Genomic DNA, 15,350 nt, shown 5'->3' on the forward strand with positions numbered 1-15,350 from the left:
CTTCTAAGGAATTCTTGCCCACAGCAGTAGAGTAGTAGAGATAATTCACCCATTCCAGTCCATTTTAGTTCACTGATTCCTAAAATGTCGATGTTCACTCTTGCCATCCCCTGCCCGATCACTTCCAATTTGCCTTGATTCATGGCCCTAACATTCTAGTTTCCTATGCAATATTGCTCTTTACAGCATCAGACTTTAGTTCCATCACCAGTCACATCCACAACTGGTGTTGTTTTCGCTTTGGCTCCGTCTCTTCATTCTTTCCGGAGTTATTTCTCCACTGATCTCCAGTAGCATATTAGGCACCTACCAACCTGGGGAGTTCATCTTTCAGTGTCCTATCTTTTTGCCTTTTCATACTGTTCAAGGCAAGAATACTGAAGTGGTTTGCCATTCCCTTCTCCAGTGGACCACGTTTTGTCAGAACTCTCCACCATGACATATCTGTCTTGGGGTGGCACGGATTAGGTTTTCAATAAATATTTTTGAATAAATAAGTCTATCTTCTCTATCTATTGTTACACACCAAGAAAAAGCAGCTTCTTAACATTCTTTTCCTTGTAACCAATTTAGTGTTTTAAAATTTGTCATCATTTTTGCATTTTCATCCTCATTCACATGAAGCATGATCTCCACTATTTGAACACATGTGATTTTGATTCAGCCGTGTATTTATCCCTATATTGCAGACTACCAGCGTACCAATTTCCCATACCTGACTGCTGTGCTGTGTTTAGTCACTCAGTCGTACCTCTTTGTGACCCCACGGACTGCAGCCCACCAGACTCCTCTGTTCATGGGATTCTCCAGGCAAGAATACTGGAGCAGGTTGCCATGCCCTCCTCCACAGGATCTTCCCAACCCAAAGATTGAACCCAGGTCTCCCTCGTTGCAGAAGGATTCTTTACCATCTGAGCCACCAGGGAAGCCCTACCTGATTGCTAGAAAGTAATAAATCAGGGGGAGGTACTTCAAGGTGAACAGTTAGTCTCCAATTTACAACCTCGCTTCACTCCCAGGTAATTATAAAGTCACACGTTTCTAGGTGAGACCTTCTCACGGCATAATCGCCTCAAGGAATAGATTGATTAGACTACACATAACTGATTAAAATAAAGGTGTAGTATAATGGAAGAGTTAATATAATATTTGCTAGGCAAAGTTGTGTAGTTTTTAAAAACATATGACATAGGCTTTCACAAGATAAACAAGGAATACATGTTCCAAGTTACCTTCCAAGCAGTTAGCCTGGATAGACAGTCCCACGGACCATGGAGGGAACCAAACTCTCTTCCAGACCGGCGTTTGCAGCCCAAGCTGTGGGCGGGGCCACTGAGCCTGCTGCAGCTGCTAAGTCGCGTCCAACTCTGTGCGACCCCATAGACGGCAGCCCAACAGGCTCCTCCGTCCCTGGGATTCTCCAGGCAAGAATACTGGAGTGGGTTGCCATTTCCTTCTCCAATGCATGAAAGGGAAAAGTGAAATTGAAGTCGCTCAGTCGTGTCCGACTCTTAGCGACCCCATGGACTGCAGCCTACCAGGCTCCTCGGTCCACGGGATCCTCTAGGCAAGAGTACTGGAGCGGGTCGCCATTGCCTTTTACCGGGACCTAAAGCAGGAGGGGGCGGGGTCGAGGGCGGGCCCAGGCCCCCCCATGGGCGGGGCCGCGGCGGCCGAGAGGCAGGCTGGGAAGCGGCGCCATATTGGCGTCGGCCGCGCTGTATTGTCATAAATAGAGCCGGTTTTGTGGTGTTCTCACTACTCGGTTGGATGCCTCGGCTGTAGTAAGTGAGAGAGTGAGCGTTCAAGCGAGTTACAAGCAAGCGGAGGAAACTGGACAGGAGGAGAAGGGAAGAACAAGAACAGGACTCCAGAGCGAAAGACAACTCGCCGGTGAGGGAGACGCAGGAAGCGATGAAAGAGATGTCTGCGTAAGTAGTGGGGGGCGGCGGTTGGGGGTGAGGTAGAACTGGGTGGGCTGGGGTGGCCAGCACGGACCCCGTTTCCGTTCCCTGGCTCTCGCGTCCTGCCCAGAGCTCTCGTGTAGTCTCCTTTCCCCCTCTCGACCGGTCGGCAAGGGCACCTCCCCTACACCCGGCGGCTCACCTGGCCAGACTCGGGGACTCTAGAAGTCCCCATCTGTTCCCTGGCTGCCCTGTCTCCGAGGACGCCCCAGACTAGGTTGCGGCGGGAGAAAGGCCCGTGTGTCTGTGGGGAAAAATTGTCGGTCACTCTCCTGCCCCCAGCGCTGTCTGAGCCGGTCTCTGCTCCTGTCTGCATTGGCGCAAATACCATCCCCCTACCTCCCCCGCCTCCCTTCCTGACCGGCTGTCTCCAGGTCTTCTGGAGTGCATTCACTCCTATCCCAGCCCATGGGTTTCTCTTCTTAGTCAGGCTTTGGTTTTTTCACCCTTCCCTCATCTCCCCACCTATCCACAGTACATCTGCCAGTCTGTACCTCCTGGTCATACTTTGATAAGTCAGGAACAGTGTCGGTCCTTGGCAAGATTTTGTTGTAACTTCTTACATTTTGGTTTATTAGCAAATAATTTAAACATACAGAAAAATGCTTAAAATAACATAATAGCATCATTTACGTAGCTATCATCCATCTCCCAAAGTATAACGTTCCGTGTGTGTGTGTATACACATATCTTTAGTTAAAAGAAACCGAACATACTGAATACATCTGAAGGAATTCTGTTACCTCCTCCTCTAGGCCCATTCACCTCTCTCCCTGGAGTTCCCCACGGTTCTGAATTTGATGCTTATGCGGCATATTTTTTTTTTAATGCTATTACTGCATATGTATATGTCCATAATCAGCATTGTGTTACTTGTTTTAAACTTTATATGACTAGTACCACACTTATTATTCAACAACTTCTTTAGCGCAACGTATGTCTTTGAGATTTGTCCATGATAGTATTTTTCAGCTCTAATTAATTCACACTAATATTGTATTTCTTTGTAGAGATACATTCTGATTTAGTCCATTTCCTGTTAGTGATTGTTTTAGGTTTTTTCTAGGTTTTTTTTTTTTTAATGTCACAGTGTGGTAGTGAACATTTTTGTATATGTCTCCTTGTGCACTTATCCTAGAATTTCTCCAGAGTGTTTACTTCTCCAGGGATTGTGTCACTTGCTTTTGTTTTCCTCTCTAGATGAGAGAGGTTCAGAACCATGGGTTTGGAATTTTAATGCTAGTAGAGAAGATAGTGGCAACCCACTCCAGTGTTCTTGCCTGCAGAATCCCAGGGACAGGGGAGCCTGGTGGGCTGCCGTCTATGGGGTCGAACAGAGTCGGACACGACTGAAGTGACTTAGCATAGCATAGGGACCTTGATGGCCAGCATTTTCCACACAGAGATAAGAAAGTGGGACTCAAGATCATAGTTGGTATCATAGACTTCATTTAGACAGTGAAAAGAACAATTAACGAGTCACAGAATGTTAGGACTATAAACTCTGATGGATGCAATGGATGTTAATAGGTTTCTCAGGGACACATCTAGTGATTTCTTTTTAAAAGCTAGAGTATTTCATAAGGACCTTCTAATCAAATAATTTTGGTTTTTTTTCCTGGGGTTGGGGGCATTGTTTTTTACTTAGAGCTTTCTTTCAAGTGGCTGACTGCTTTTCAAAGGTGGTACTTGACTTAAGTCTGCAGGGTGTAGTCAAGGTGGCCCTGGCCCAGCTCCCATTCAGGCTCTTTGCATTTGAGCTGAGTGGTGTTGGCACAGTTGTCCTGATGCCAACACAGGCTGCTTTTGACTTGAAAAGACATCCTAACCATGAAAGCTTGAAGCAGAATGAATAGTCCTTCATCTCCATAAGCGCAAAATATCCTTTTTTCCTTAAAAAAAAAAAAAAGGAGGGGGGCGGCCAACCAATAGTACTGAGTAAACTTTTAAGGTAGCTAAATTAATGAGTGGATTGAGAGAGTTAATGTATCAGTAAATGAAACTTTAAATTTTTTCTGCTCTTTCATTTTTCTTGAACAGAAACACCATGCTGGACAGCCAGCGTCAACAAAAGCATTATGGAATCACCTCTCCAATTAGCTTGGCATGTCCTAAAGAAATTGATCATATTTACACACAGAAATTAATTGATGCCATGAAACCATTTGGAGTGTTTGAAGATGAGGAAGAATTGAACCATAGGTATGTCATTTAAAAATGCAAAGTATTTTACAGTACATTCTTTAGTCATTACTCTATAAACATATGTTCATGTACCAGTGATGTCCCTGTGTAGGGATATAAAAATGACAAAATGAAAAGAACACTTGGCCTTCCTAGAGCTTAGAGGAGGAAACTTAACAATTAGCCAAGTAAGTAAAATAAACACAGTGTTAACATATGACAATTGCGGGCTGAGAAAAATGAAGCTGAGACTGGAGGTTGTCAAGGAAGTCTTCATTGACATTTGAGGGAAATTTTGAAAGTGAGGAAAGAGCTCTGTGGATTTGATGGAAGAGCAGTCTAGGAGAGGCTTGCGATAGGACCGTACCTAGTATTTTTAAAAAATAATAGATAGCAAGGTAACCTAGGTATATGACATAGAGTGAATAAGAAGGGGAATGTGGGCTTCAAGAAAATGAGATGGGAAAGAGCTTGGAGGGAAAGGTCATTTAGGACCTTGAAAACCATTATAAAGGTTTTGGCTTTTACTCTGAGATGGGAAGCTCTTAGGGTTTTGAGCAGCAGATTGACATGATTGATTCATGTTTAACACAGTCACTCTGGCTGCTTTACTGAGACTAGTCTGCAGAAGGGTCAAAGTCAGAAACAGGGAAACTAGTTAGGAGACTGTTCCAGTAACCCAAGGAAGAAATGGTGACCGGAACTAGGGGGATGGCAGTGGAGGTGATAAGAGATAGTAGAATTCTGGATGTCTTTTAAGGTACATCTTCTGGATGTCTTGTTTAATAACTGGAATGGGGGAAGTGGGGGGCATCAAGGATGATGCCAAGATTTTTGGTTTCAGCAGCTGGAAGGATGAGATTCCATTACCTGAGAAAGGCTGAGGGAGAAGCAAGTTTGGACACATCGGGAATTCAGTTTCTCATGTGTTATCTTTGAGATGCCTAAACTTTTTTTTTTTTTTTAATTTGGATTTGGATATGCCATTGGTTGCAAGTTTGTTTTAATATCAAATTGCTTTTATTAAGTTAAATTTTTTATAAAAAATTAGCCAATAAATAATTTGCCTGTTTTTATTATCCAAAAACTTGTAACTGTCAATGAGAGTGCTGACTTCTACTATTACCACACTGAATTGATTTTATTCCATAGTAAGGCCAAGAAAGTTGACAGTTCAGTTGGCCTCTGCAGCCTTATTGAAGGTAATTTTGATTTTTTTTTTAACTAGGCTTTTTGAATTTTGAAAAAATAGCTCAAAAACCAAAATACTATCATCACATTTATCGTCTCTTTGGAACTCTTAGGAACCTAAGAATGCCAAAGAGATGTGCCTTGTGTCAACAGATGTGATAGCATTAGCACGTGTATAATATGCTTTTACTCTAGCACCAACATAAAGGTACTGCCTATATGTTTAATTATTTTTTAAAATACTGTTTGTTTTTGGTGGGGGTTTTTTGTTTGTTTTCATCTAAAGCATGTTATCTTTTATTATAGGCTGGTTGTTCTTGGTAAACTCAACAATCTAGTAAAAGAATGGATTTCTGAGGTCAGTGAGAGTAAGGTAAGACTCTAAATTGAATTCATAGTTTCATTGTGTCCTGGTAACAAAATGCAGAGTTGAGAATGATCAAAAATAGATAAACATTTTTAGTATACTTAGAAATGAATTGTTCTAGACAGTTGAAATGAAGAGAAAGTCACTTAGTCATGTCCAGCTCTTTTTCACCCCATGGACTGTATAGTCCATGGAATTCTCCAGGCCAGAATACTGGAGTGGGTAGCCATTCCTTTCTCCAGGGGATCTTCCAAACCAGGGATTGAACCCAGGTCTCCTGCATTGCAGGTGGATTCTTTACCGGCTGAGCCATCAGGGAAGCCCTCTAGACAGTTGAGTCCTAAATAAATGAGGATTTACCCCAGAGGTAGCCAGTGTCTGACTACATTTCCACATAAATGTCTTCCTTGACTCACATGTAGTAAACCAAACTTTAAATACTGAAATTTTAAAAGCCAGATTTCAGAATTCTTGTGAAATACCAGGTATGGCAGCACTGGGCCTTTCTTGGGGCAAGGCCAGAAGAGGCTTGAATGGAATTGGGCTACTCCCCTCTGGTGCCTCATGGTCCCCATTACTCCCTGCTCTCTCAGACATAGCAATTGTCGATTATCAGTTTCTGTGTTTCTTACGTGTATACTTTCCTCATTTGCTTACCTGCCTGGCCTAGGAGACGTTGGAGTTTGCAAACCCTAATTTATAATTATACTGCTTTTTCCCCCTCCAGTAGCTTAACTTTTTTCCTTCTAAAATCAATTACATATCTCTTTGCTTTCTTAGAATCTTTTGAATATAATTGAATTCATTTGTTTGGGACTCTTCATTGGCTGTAGTAAAATGAGATAGGGCATGTTCAACTGGATAATACTGTTTGTCCCTTTACTAAGTGGCTCAGACTGTTGTATTTTAAATTTTTAGTTTTAGTTGTTTTTTTTTTTTTTTTAATAGTTTTCCCATCTCTTAACAGCTGCCAGCTGAAAGTTAAGGGCTCACAGCAGTAGTGTCTCTGTAAAATCCCTTTCTGCCCATTAATTTGCATCAGTTTAGAAATTACACACCTGTTAGAATTCTTTTACAACTTTTATTTCCTTTTGTAACCTTTGATATATGTATAAAATTGGTTCTTTCAAGCAGTGGGCTCTGAATAAGGTTATGAGGGACTGTGCTAAGTCTACAGTCATTGTGTTTAAATAAATGATCTTTACACTATTGACTTTTTCTGCCAAATGACTATCTGGCTCATTTTTGAGCTCACAGCAGGGTTATCAATAGTTGAAGTTTTCTGTTAGGTTGAATTCTGAGCATGTGAAATGCTAGTCATGAGTAGTTAAAAAAAAAAATCATGCTTGTTTCTCTGCTACTAGCTGATCAACTCTTTAATAAACTTGTCTTATTCACTTGCACAACCTCAGGACAGAGCTCAGGCATTGAATGAATGTTGGGGAACCTGTTGTCTCTGTCTATAATCAGCCCATAATTGCTGTGGGTATGCAAACCAGATACACAGCTTGCTAGAATTGATTTAAAATCAGAGTAACAAGCTTTTTGACTTCTTGTGTTGTCTTTATGTCATGTAATGTGGTTATACTGAGGTCTTTGCTCTCATACATATTCTAGGATACATCAAGGGAAGTCAAGTGTTTACTGTTCACAAAAAAGGGCTAGATACTTTATTGAGAGATGCACCTAACTAATTTTCTTACTGGGTGGATTTTTTGCACCTAAAAGAAAAATTAGTAGAATCTGTTCCAAGGTCAAAGGTTTTTTTTGATTTTTTAAAATTGCTTTCCCATCATTTTATTCACATCAGTACTTTAATTTACAAATTTCACTAGCTGGTTTCCATTTAATTCCTAGGCATAAAACCATTGTTAAAAATTTGAGGCATTTCCACTATTTGATTTTTTTTTAAAGCAAAATACAGTTATTTTTTAAAAATTTAATTGGTTTTAGCATCTTCCTTTCCATAGACACAATGATTGGTCATTTTCAATATCATAATTCTCTGTCATTTATACCTATTTTATATGGAACATATCCAAAGGATTTGAGTTAGATCAAATATCATTTTACTATTCTGTGCATAGTTGGAATATTTAAACTTTAAACAATCTAGAACTCCAAACCATTTTAGTTAAATACTGTGGTTTGTGGTGCAAGTCTTTTGCTCTGTTTATCACTTTCTCATAAATCATGAAAGAATCATGCTTTTCAAAGTGGGAAAGTAAACTCAACAGGGCTTCTCTATCCTTTTGTTTCAGTTAGTCATTAATAATTTTATTAGCGCCTTTCTAGCTATAAAATTTGTGGTACTCTTGAAACATACCTATTAAACAGAAAGTAACAAACATAATATCCTGTTATACAGATTAATCAAACTAATTAGTGCATACCACTCTTTGGAACTTGGACTAGGCATTTTGGGGAAATGCCTAGAAATAGTAGATATAGTTCTCACCTTCAAGGAATGTAAATATAGTTGAAGTGATGAAACTAACATACAGGGAAGAAAAAAAGTAAATGTAGTATGAAAGAGCACATAGTGGGGAAAAGAGCTTATAAAGAGGAGGGTAATCGAAGAATGCTTCATGAGGAAGGTGGGACTTGAAGTGAACTTTGAAAAATAGATGGAATTGAGATAGCAGAAAGGACAGCAAGCATTTGGGGCAAAAGTGAAAGTGTTAGTCACTCAATCATGTCTGACTCTTTGCGACCCCATGGACTGTATGTAGCCCCCCAGGTTCCTCTGTCCATAGGATTTTCCAGGCAAGAATACTGGAGTGGGTTGTCATTCCCTTCTCCAGGGGATCTTCCCAACCCAGGGATCAAACCCGGGTCTCCTGCATTACAGGCAAATTCTTTACCAGCTGAGCCATCAAACCGTTGGCCTATTTAAGGCAAGGAAAATGGCAAATGCAATGGAAAGGAGACTAGGTTATGTAACATGTTGGCAGTTGGAGCTTCAGAAGGGAAGATCAAGAAACAAGGCAAGAAAGATCCTACTTTTCTCTTCTCCGCCATCCTATGTACGGTTGAGTTCTCTCCTCACCATATCTTCTCACAAGACTTTCAGGATAAAGTGATTGCTGGCCAAGAAACAAAAGCAGAATTCTCCCGTTCCTCAATGGATTCGAATGAAAACTGGCAATAAAATCAGGTACAGCTCCAAGAGAAGACATTGGAGAAGAACCAAGCTGGGTCTATAAGAAGCAAGCTGGGTCTATAACATGTGGCACACATGTTAAGACCACTTTTTTAAGCAGCTGAACCACAGTGAGAACATCACTACTGTAATGCTTGGCTCCTGATATTTCTTATTTCCTCACTATCAGTCTGAGACTCAGTAATAAATATGAAACGTTGGGGAAAAAAAAAAAAAAAAGATCCTTAAGAGCATACCATCAAAGTCTATAGGATCCAAGGATCAGTATCCAGAAAAGAATGTATTGGCAAGTTTTGAGCAAAAGAGTTATGTGATAGAGTTAAAAATATCAGCCAGTGAATTTTTTACAAAATGGGATTTAGAAATAAAGATTAATGGCAAGAGAGTAACTTATGATACTATTAAATAGCACAGAATGGAGGTGGGTGGGGAGGAAGTGACGTGTAAGGAATATAATTTAAGACTTAGTAATCCAGGAAAAACAATAATAGTTTATAGGTATGGGCAGTAAGGAAAATGAGGAACAGAAAAAGTGATCTCAGAAGGAGGGATATCTGGTTTATCAGTCATGGTTACTGAGGTGAATCGGAAAGTGTGAGTGAAAATATCTGATGGGCACTTAGAATTGGCTCTACAAAGCAGTGAAAAGTAGCATTGTAATTCTGATACAGCCCAAAATATGTAAAGTTTTTAGATTACCTCTCATGAGGAGATCGTTTTAAGAATGACCCCCCTTGTAGAAATATTATGGAGCTAGAATCAAGAAATTAAGCATATCTGTCACAGAAACTAAAGGGGAGATGGAATTAGTCAACTATGCTAACTAGAGAGCTGAAAGTGCATTAATTTAGTCGTTGAGGGTTCTACTATTGAGAGTCACCAAGGAGTCAAAGACAGGCAGTTGAAGGGGACAAGTAAGGTCAAATGATAGAAAACATTTTTCTTAAGATAAGGATATATGCATCTCTGTGTGTGTGTATGTGATATATGCATCTGTGCGTGTCCCCTCAGTCGTGTCTGACTCTGTGACTCCATGGACTGTAGCGTGTCAGACTCCTCTGTACATGGGATTTACCCAGCAAGAATACTGCAGTGGGTTACCACTTCCTCCTCCAGGGGATCTTCTTGACCCAGGGATCTTGTGTCTCCTACATTGGCAGGCAGATTCTTTACCACTGTGCCACCAAAGAAGCCCATGTATGCACGTATACTGGACACAAATTTGTTTTGTCTGTCCTCTGAGAATACCTTCATTACTTCAAGCTACAATCAAAAAACTCTATAAATCTCAGCTCACTAAATTTGACAAATGTAGTATGTATCAGTAGCATTTAGGCAGTTTTTTTAAAAAATTGAGGTATAGTTTATTTATAATATATAAATGTTAGGTATACAACATAGTGGTTTGCAATTTTTAAAGGTATACTCCACTTAAAAATTATTTTAAAATATGACTATGTTCCGTGTGCTGTACAGTGTGTCCTTGTACTTTATTTTATACATAGTAGTTTGTACCTCTTAATCCTCTACCCCTCTTGTGCCCCTCTCCCTACTGGTAACCACTATTCTCTGTATCTACAAGTCTGTTTCTTGCTGTTACATTCACTTGTTTTTTACATTCACATGTAAGTAATAACATAGAATATTTGTCTTTCTCTGTCTGACTTACATAAGCATAATACCCTTGAAATCCATCCATGTTGTTGCAGATGGCAAAATTTTATTTTTTTATGGCTGAGTAGTAGTCCATTATACACACACTACATCTTTACCCATTCTTCTGTTGATGGACATTTAGGTTGCTTCCATGTCTTGGCTACTGTAAATAATGCTGCAATGATCATGAGGGTAGTAGTTCAGTCACTCAGTCTTGTTCGACTCTGCAACCCCATGGGCTGCAGCACACCAGGCTTCCCTGTCCATCACCAGCTCCCAGAGCTTGCTCAAACTCATGTCCATCGAGTCAGTGATGGCATCCAACCATCTCATCCTCTGCTGTCCCCTTCTCCTCCTGCCTTCAATCTTTCCTAGCATCAGGGTCTTTTCAGATAAGTCAGTTCTTCACATTAGGTGGCTGAAGTATTGGAGTTTCAGCATCAGTCTTTTCAATGAATATTCAGGACTGATTTCCTTTACTATGGACAGATTGGATCTCCTTGCTGTCCAAGGGAGTCTCAAGAGTCTTCTCCATCACCACAGTTCAAAAGCATCAATTCTTTGGTGCTCAGCTTTCTTTATAGTCCCACTCTCACATCCATACATGACCACTGGAAAAACCACAGCCTTGACTATACAGACCTTTGTCAGCAAAGTGATGGCTCTACTTTTTAATGCTGTCTAGGTTGGTCATAGCTTTTCTTCCAAGGAGCAAGCATCTTTTGATTTCATGGCTGCAGTCAACATCTGCACTGATTCTGGACCCCAAGAAAATACAGTCTATCACTGTTTCCATTGTTTCCCCATCTATTTGCTGTGAAATGATGGGACCAGATGCCATAATCTTCATTTTTTGAATGTTTAGTTCTAAGCCAGCATTTTCACTCTGCTCTTTCACTTTCATCAAGAGGCTCTTTAGTTCTTCTTTGCTTTCTGCCATTAGGGTGGTATCATCTGCATATCTGAGGTTGTTGATATTTCTCACAGCAATTTTGATTCCGGCTTGTGATTCATCCAGCCCCACACTTATGATATATTTTGCATAGGAGCTAAATAAGCTGGTGACAATATACAGCCTTGACATACTCCTTTCCCAATTTATATATGTTACAATTTAGATGTGTACCCACATGAGGGAACATATCTTTTTGAATTAATGTTTTTATTTTCTTCTGATACATTCCCAGGAGTGTGATCCAGTAATTGTTAGATCATATGGTAGCTCTATTTTTAGTTTTTTTAAGGAACCTTCCAATTGTTTTCTACAGTGGTTGCACTAATATACTGATCAGATCAGATCAGTCGCTCAGTTGCGTCCGACTCTGCGACCCCATGAATCACAGCACGCCAGGCCTCCCTGTCCATCACCAACTCCCGGAGTTCACTGAGACTCATGTCCCTCGAGTCAGTGATGCCATCCAGCCATCTCATCCTCTGTCGTCCCCTTCTCCTCCTGCCCCCAATCCCTCCCCAGCATCAGAGTCTTTTCCAATGAGTCAACTCTTCGCATGAGGTGGCCAAAGTACTGGAGTTTCAGCTTTAGCATCATTCCTTCCAAAGAAATCCCAGGGCTGATCTCCTTCAGAATGGACTGGTTGGATCTCCTTGCAGTCCAAGGGACTCTCAAGAGTCTTCTCCAACACCACAGTTCAAAAGCATCAATTCTTCGGCGCTCAGCCTTCTTCACAGTCCAACTCTCACATCCATACATGACCACAGGAAAAACCATAGCCTTGACTACACGAACCTTTGTTGGCAAAGTAATGTCTCTGCTTTTGAATATGCTATCTAGGTTGGTCATAACTTTTCTTCCAAGGAGTAAGCGTCTTTTAATTTCATGGCTGCAGTCACCATCTGTAGTGATTTTGGAGCCCAGAAAAATAAAGTCTGACACTGTTTCCACTGTTTCCCCATCTATTTCCCATGACGTGATGGGACCGGATGCCATGATCTTCATTTTCTGAATGTTGAGCTTTAAGCCAACTTTTTCACTCTCCACTTTCACTTTCATCAAGAGGCTTTTGAGTTCCTCTTCACTTTCTGCCATAAGAGTGGTGTCATCTGCATATCTAAGGTTATTGATATTTCTCCCGGCAGTCTTGATTCCAGCTTGTGTTTCTTCCAGTCCAGCGTTTCTCATGATGTACTCTGCATATAAGTTAAATAAACAGGGTGACAATATACAGCCTTGACGAACTCCTTTTCCTATTTGGAATCAGTCTGTGGTTCCATGTCCAGTTGTAACTGTTGCTTCCTGACCTGCATACCAATTTCTCAAGAGGCAAGTCAGGTGGTCTGGTATTCCCATCTCTTTCAGAATTTTCCACAGTTTATTGTGATCCACACAGTCAAAGGCTTTGGCATAGTCAATAAAGCAGAAATGTTTTTCTGGAACTCTCTTGCTTTTTCGATGATCCAGCGGATGTTGGCAATTTGATCTCTGGTTCCTCTGCCTTTTCTAAAACCAGCTTGAACATCAGGAAGTTCACAGTTCACATATTGCTGAAGCCTGGCTTGGAGAATTTTGAGCATTACTTTACTAGTGTGTGAGATGAGTGCAATTGTGCAGTAGTTTGAGCATTCTTTGGCATTGCCTTTCTTTGGGATTGGAATGAAAACTGACCTTTTCCAATCCTGTGGCCACTGCTGAGTTTTCCAAATTTGCTGGCATATTGAGTGCAGCACTTTCACAGCATCATCTTTCAGGATTTGGAATAGCTCAACTGGAATTCCATCACCTCCACTAGCTTTGTTCGTAGTGATGCTTTCTAAGGCCCACTTGACTTCACATTCCAGGATGTCTGGCTCTAGGTCAGTGATCACACCATCGTGATTGATAGATTCCCATAAATAGTTTATAAGGATTACTTTTTCTTCACATCCTCACCAGTGTTTATTAGAGCACTTAGGCAGTTTTAATGCTAAATAATTTGAATAATTGAATGCCTTTTATATTTTTTTATTTTATTTTAGAATCTTCCACCTTCTGTTGTGGCTACTGTTGGTGGAAAGATTTTTACTTTTGGCTCCTATAGACTTGGAGTACACACCAAAGGTAATTCCTTTTCTGTGTTTTACTGGTAAGAACTTTGAATAACAAACTTATTTATTGTTTATAATTAGAAAATGGGGGGGGGGGATTCCCATTATCTCATCACTCAAGAGTTAATCAGTGTTAACATTTTCCTATACTCATCTTACATAGTTTCTTCTGTACATTATGTTTTTGTTTATAAAAATGTAATACATACTCAATATACTGTTCCTAATAACACTTTGATTTGCAGGAGCTGACATTGATGCACTTTGTGTAGCCCCAAGACATGTGGAGAGATCTGATTTTTTTCAGTCTTTTTTTGAAAAGTTGAAACATCAAGATGGCATTAGAAACTTAAGAGTAAGTATACTGTTATTTAATATTTTGAATTTGTTAACAAATAACAGCAAAAGCTAGGGCTTGTGATGACTGATATATTTTAAAAGTTGCTATATCTTAAAATAATGGATGGTGAGTTAAAACATGAGCTTTTTTTTAAAATTGGAGGATAATTGCTTAAAATGTTGTATTGATCTCTGTCATACAACAACGTGAATCTGCCGTAAGTATAGATATGTATCCTCTCCCTCTTCAGCCTCTCTCCCTCCCCATCCCCATCCCATTCCTCTGGGTTGTCACAGAGCACCAGACTGAACTCCCTTTGTTACAGAGCAGCTTCCCACCAGCTCTCTGTTCTACTCGTGGTAGCGTATATATGTCAGTGTTACTCTCCCAGTTTGTCCCCCACCTCTTCCCCACTCTGTGTCTGCCCTGCAAATAGGTTCACCAGTGCCATTTTTCTAGGTTCCATATTTGAGTTAACATAGGATATTTGTTTGTGTTTTTCTGACTTCACTCTGTATAAACAGGCTCTAGGTTCATCCACCTTAGTTCAGCTGTCTCAGATTTGTTCCTTTTTAAGATTGAGTAATATTCCATTATATATGAAAACATGAGCTTTTTAGTTATACAGATCTTGATTGAGTCTAAAATCTACCACATATTAAATAGTGGATTTTGGTCAAGTTACCTATTCTCTCTGAGTCTCAGTTTCCTTAGCTATAAAATGACAAGCTAGTGATAACTTTCTTATAAAGTTTTTTGGAGGATTGATGAGATAATTTACATAAATCAGTTACTGTAATATCTGGTAAATGGTTGTTGCCTATAAAATTGTGGCTCCTATTATGTGTAAGGTTCTATTAGTAACTCTTTATGTGTATATCTAGCTATTCATTCAGCAAATAAAATCTCAGCACCAGTGATTCATCCAATATGGCCTTAGTCCCACAAATACAAGAGTGAACAAAACATAGTTTATGGGATGGAGGGATTGGGGGAACTAAACACTTTATTTAGTTAGTTATTTTTTATTTTTGCTGTGCTGGGTTTTCATTGCTGCTCATGGGCTTTCTCAGTCGTGGCGAGTTGAGAGGCTACTTCTCATTGCAGCCCTCGGCTTCTCACTGCAGTGGCTTATCTTGTTGCAGAGCACAGGCTCTAGGCACCTGGGCCCAGTAGTTGTAGGGCACAGGCTTTGTTGCTCCAAAGCATGTGGAATCTTCTCCCACCAGGGGTCGAATGTGCGTCCCCTGCATTGACAGGCAGATTCTTAACCACTGAACCACGAAGTCCAGCAAACGGTTTTAATGTAATTTCAAGTGCTTGGATAAGGTGAAGCTCAGAGGATCTTGTTATTTGGGTTTCTGGGAATGGAGGAGGAGGTTAAGAATTCATTAGGTGGAGGGATTAGGAGGGCTTAGAGAAACATTCCTACTAAATCCAAAC

At 40.4% G+C, this 15,350-nt stretch overlaps 1 protein-coding gene and 1 pseudogene across 5 annotated transcripts in view; both read left to right on the forward strand.

Moving 5' to 3' along the window:
* The first annotated feature begins 1,687 nt into the window (after window positions 1-1,687).
* Window positions 1,688-15,350, forward strand: part of PAPOLG (poly(A) polymerase gamma) — a 33,979-nt gene continuing 20,316 nt past the window's right edge. For 3 of the 5 annotated variants that reach the window (XR_009739381.1, XM_061432476.1, XM_061432473.1), the window contains exons 1-5: window positions 1,699-1,931; window positions 4,005-4,166; window positions 5,646-5,712; window positions 13,499-13,580; window positions 13,813-13,922. Coding sequence is in view for 4 of the 5 variants with exons in the window: in XM_061432476.1 (XP_061288460.1) it covers window positions 1,915-1,931; window positions 4,005-4,166; window positions 5,646-5,712; window positions 13,499-13,580; window positions 13,813-13,922 (438 nt within the window). In the remaining variant the exon portion in view is untranslated. Of the gene's footprint in view, window positions 1,932-4,004; window positions 4,167-5,645; window positions 5,713-13,498; window positions 13,581-13,812; window positions 13,923-15,350 lie in introns of all 5 variants that reach the window. The other 2 variants (XM_061432477.1, XM_061432474.1) reach the window with 2 other exon arrangements.
* On the forward strand, window positions 5,719-12,706 carry LOC133257040 (large ribosomal subunit protein eL39-like; annotated as a pseudogene).

This window comes from Bos javanicus, chromosome 11 (genome assembly GCF_032452875.1).
Source record: "Bos javanicus breed banteng chromosome 11, ARS-OSU_banteng_1.0, whole genome shotgun sequence".
NCBI classification, from domain to species: Eukaryota; Metazoa; Chordata; class Mammalia; order Artiodactyla; family Bovidae; genus Bos; species Bos javanicus.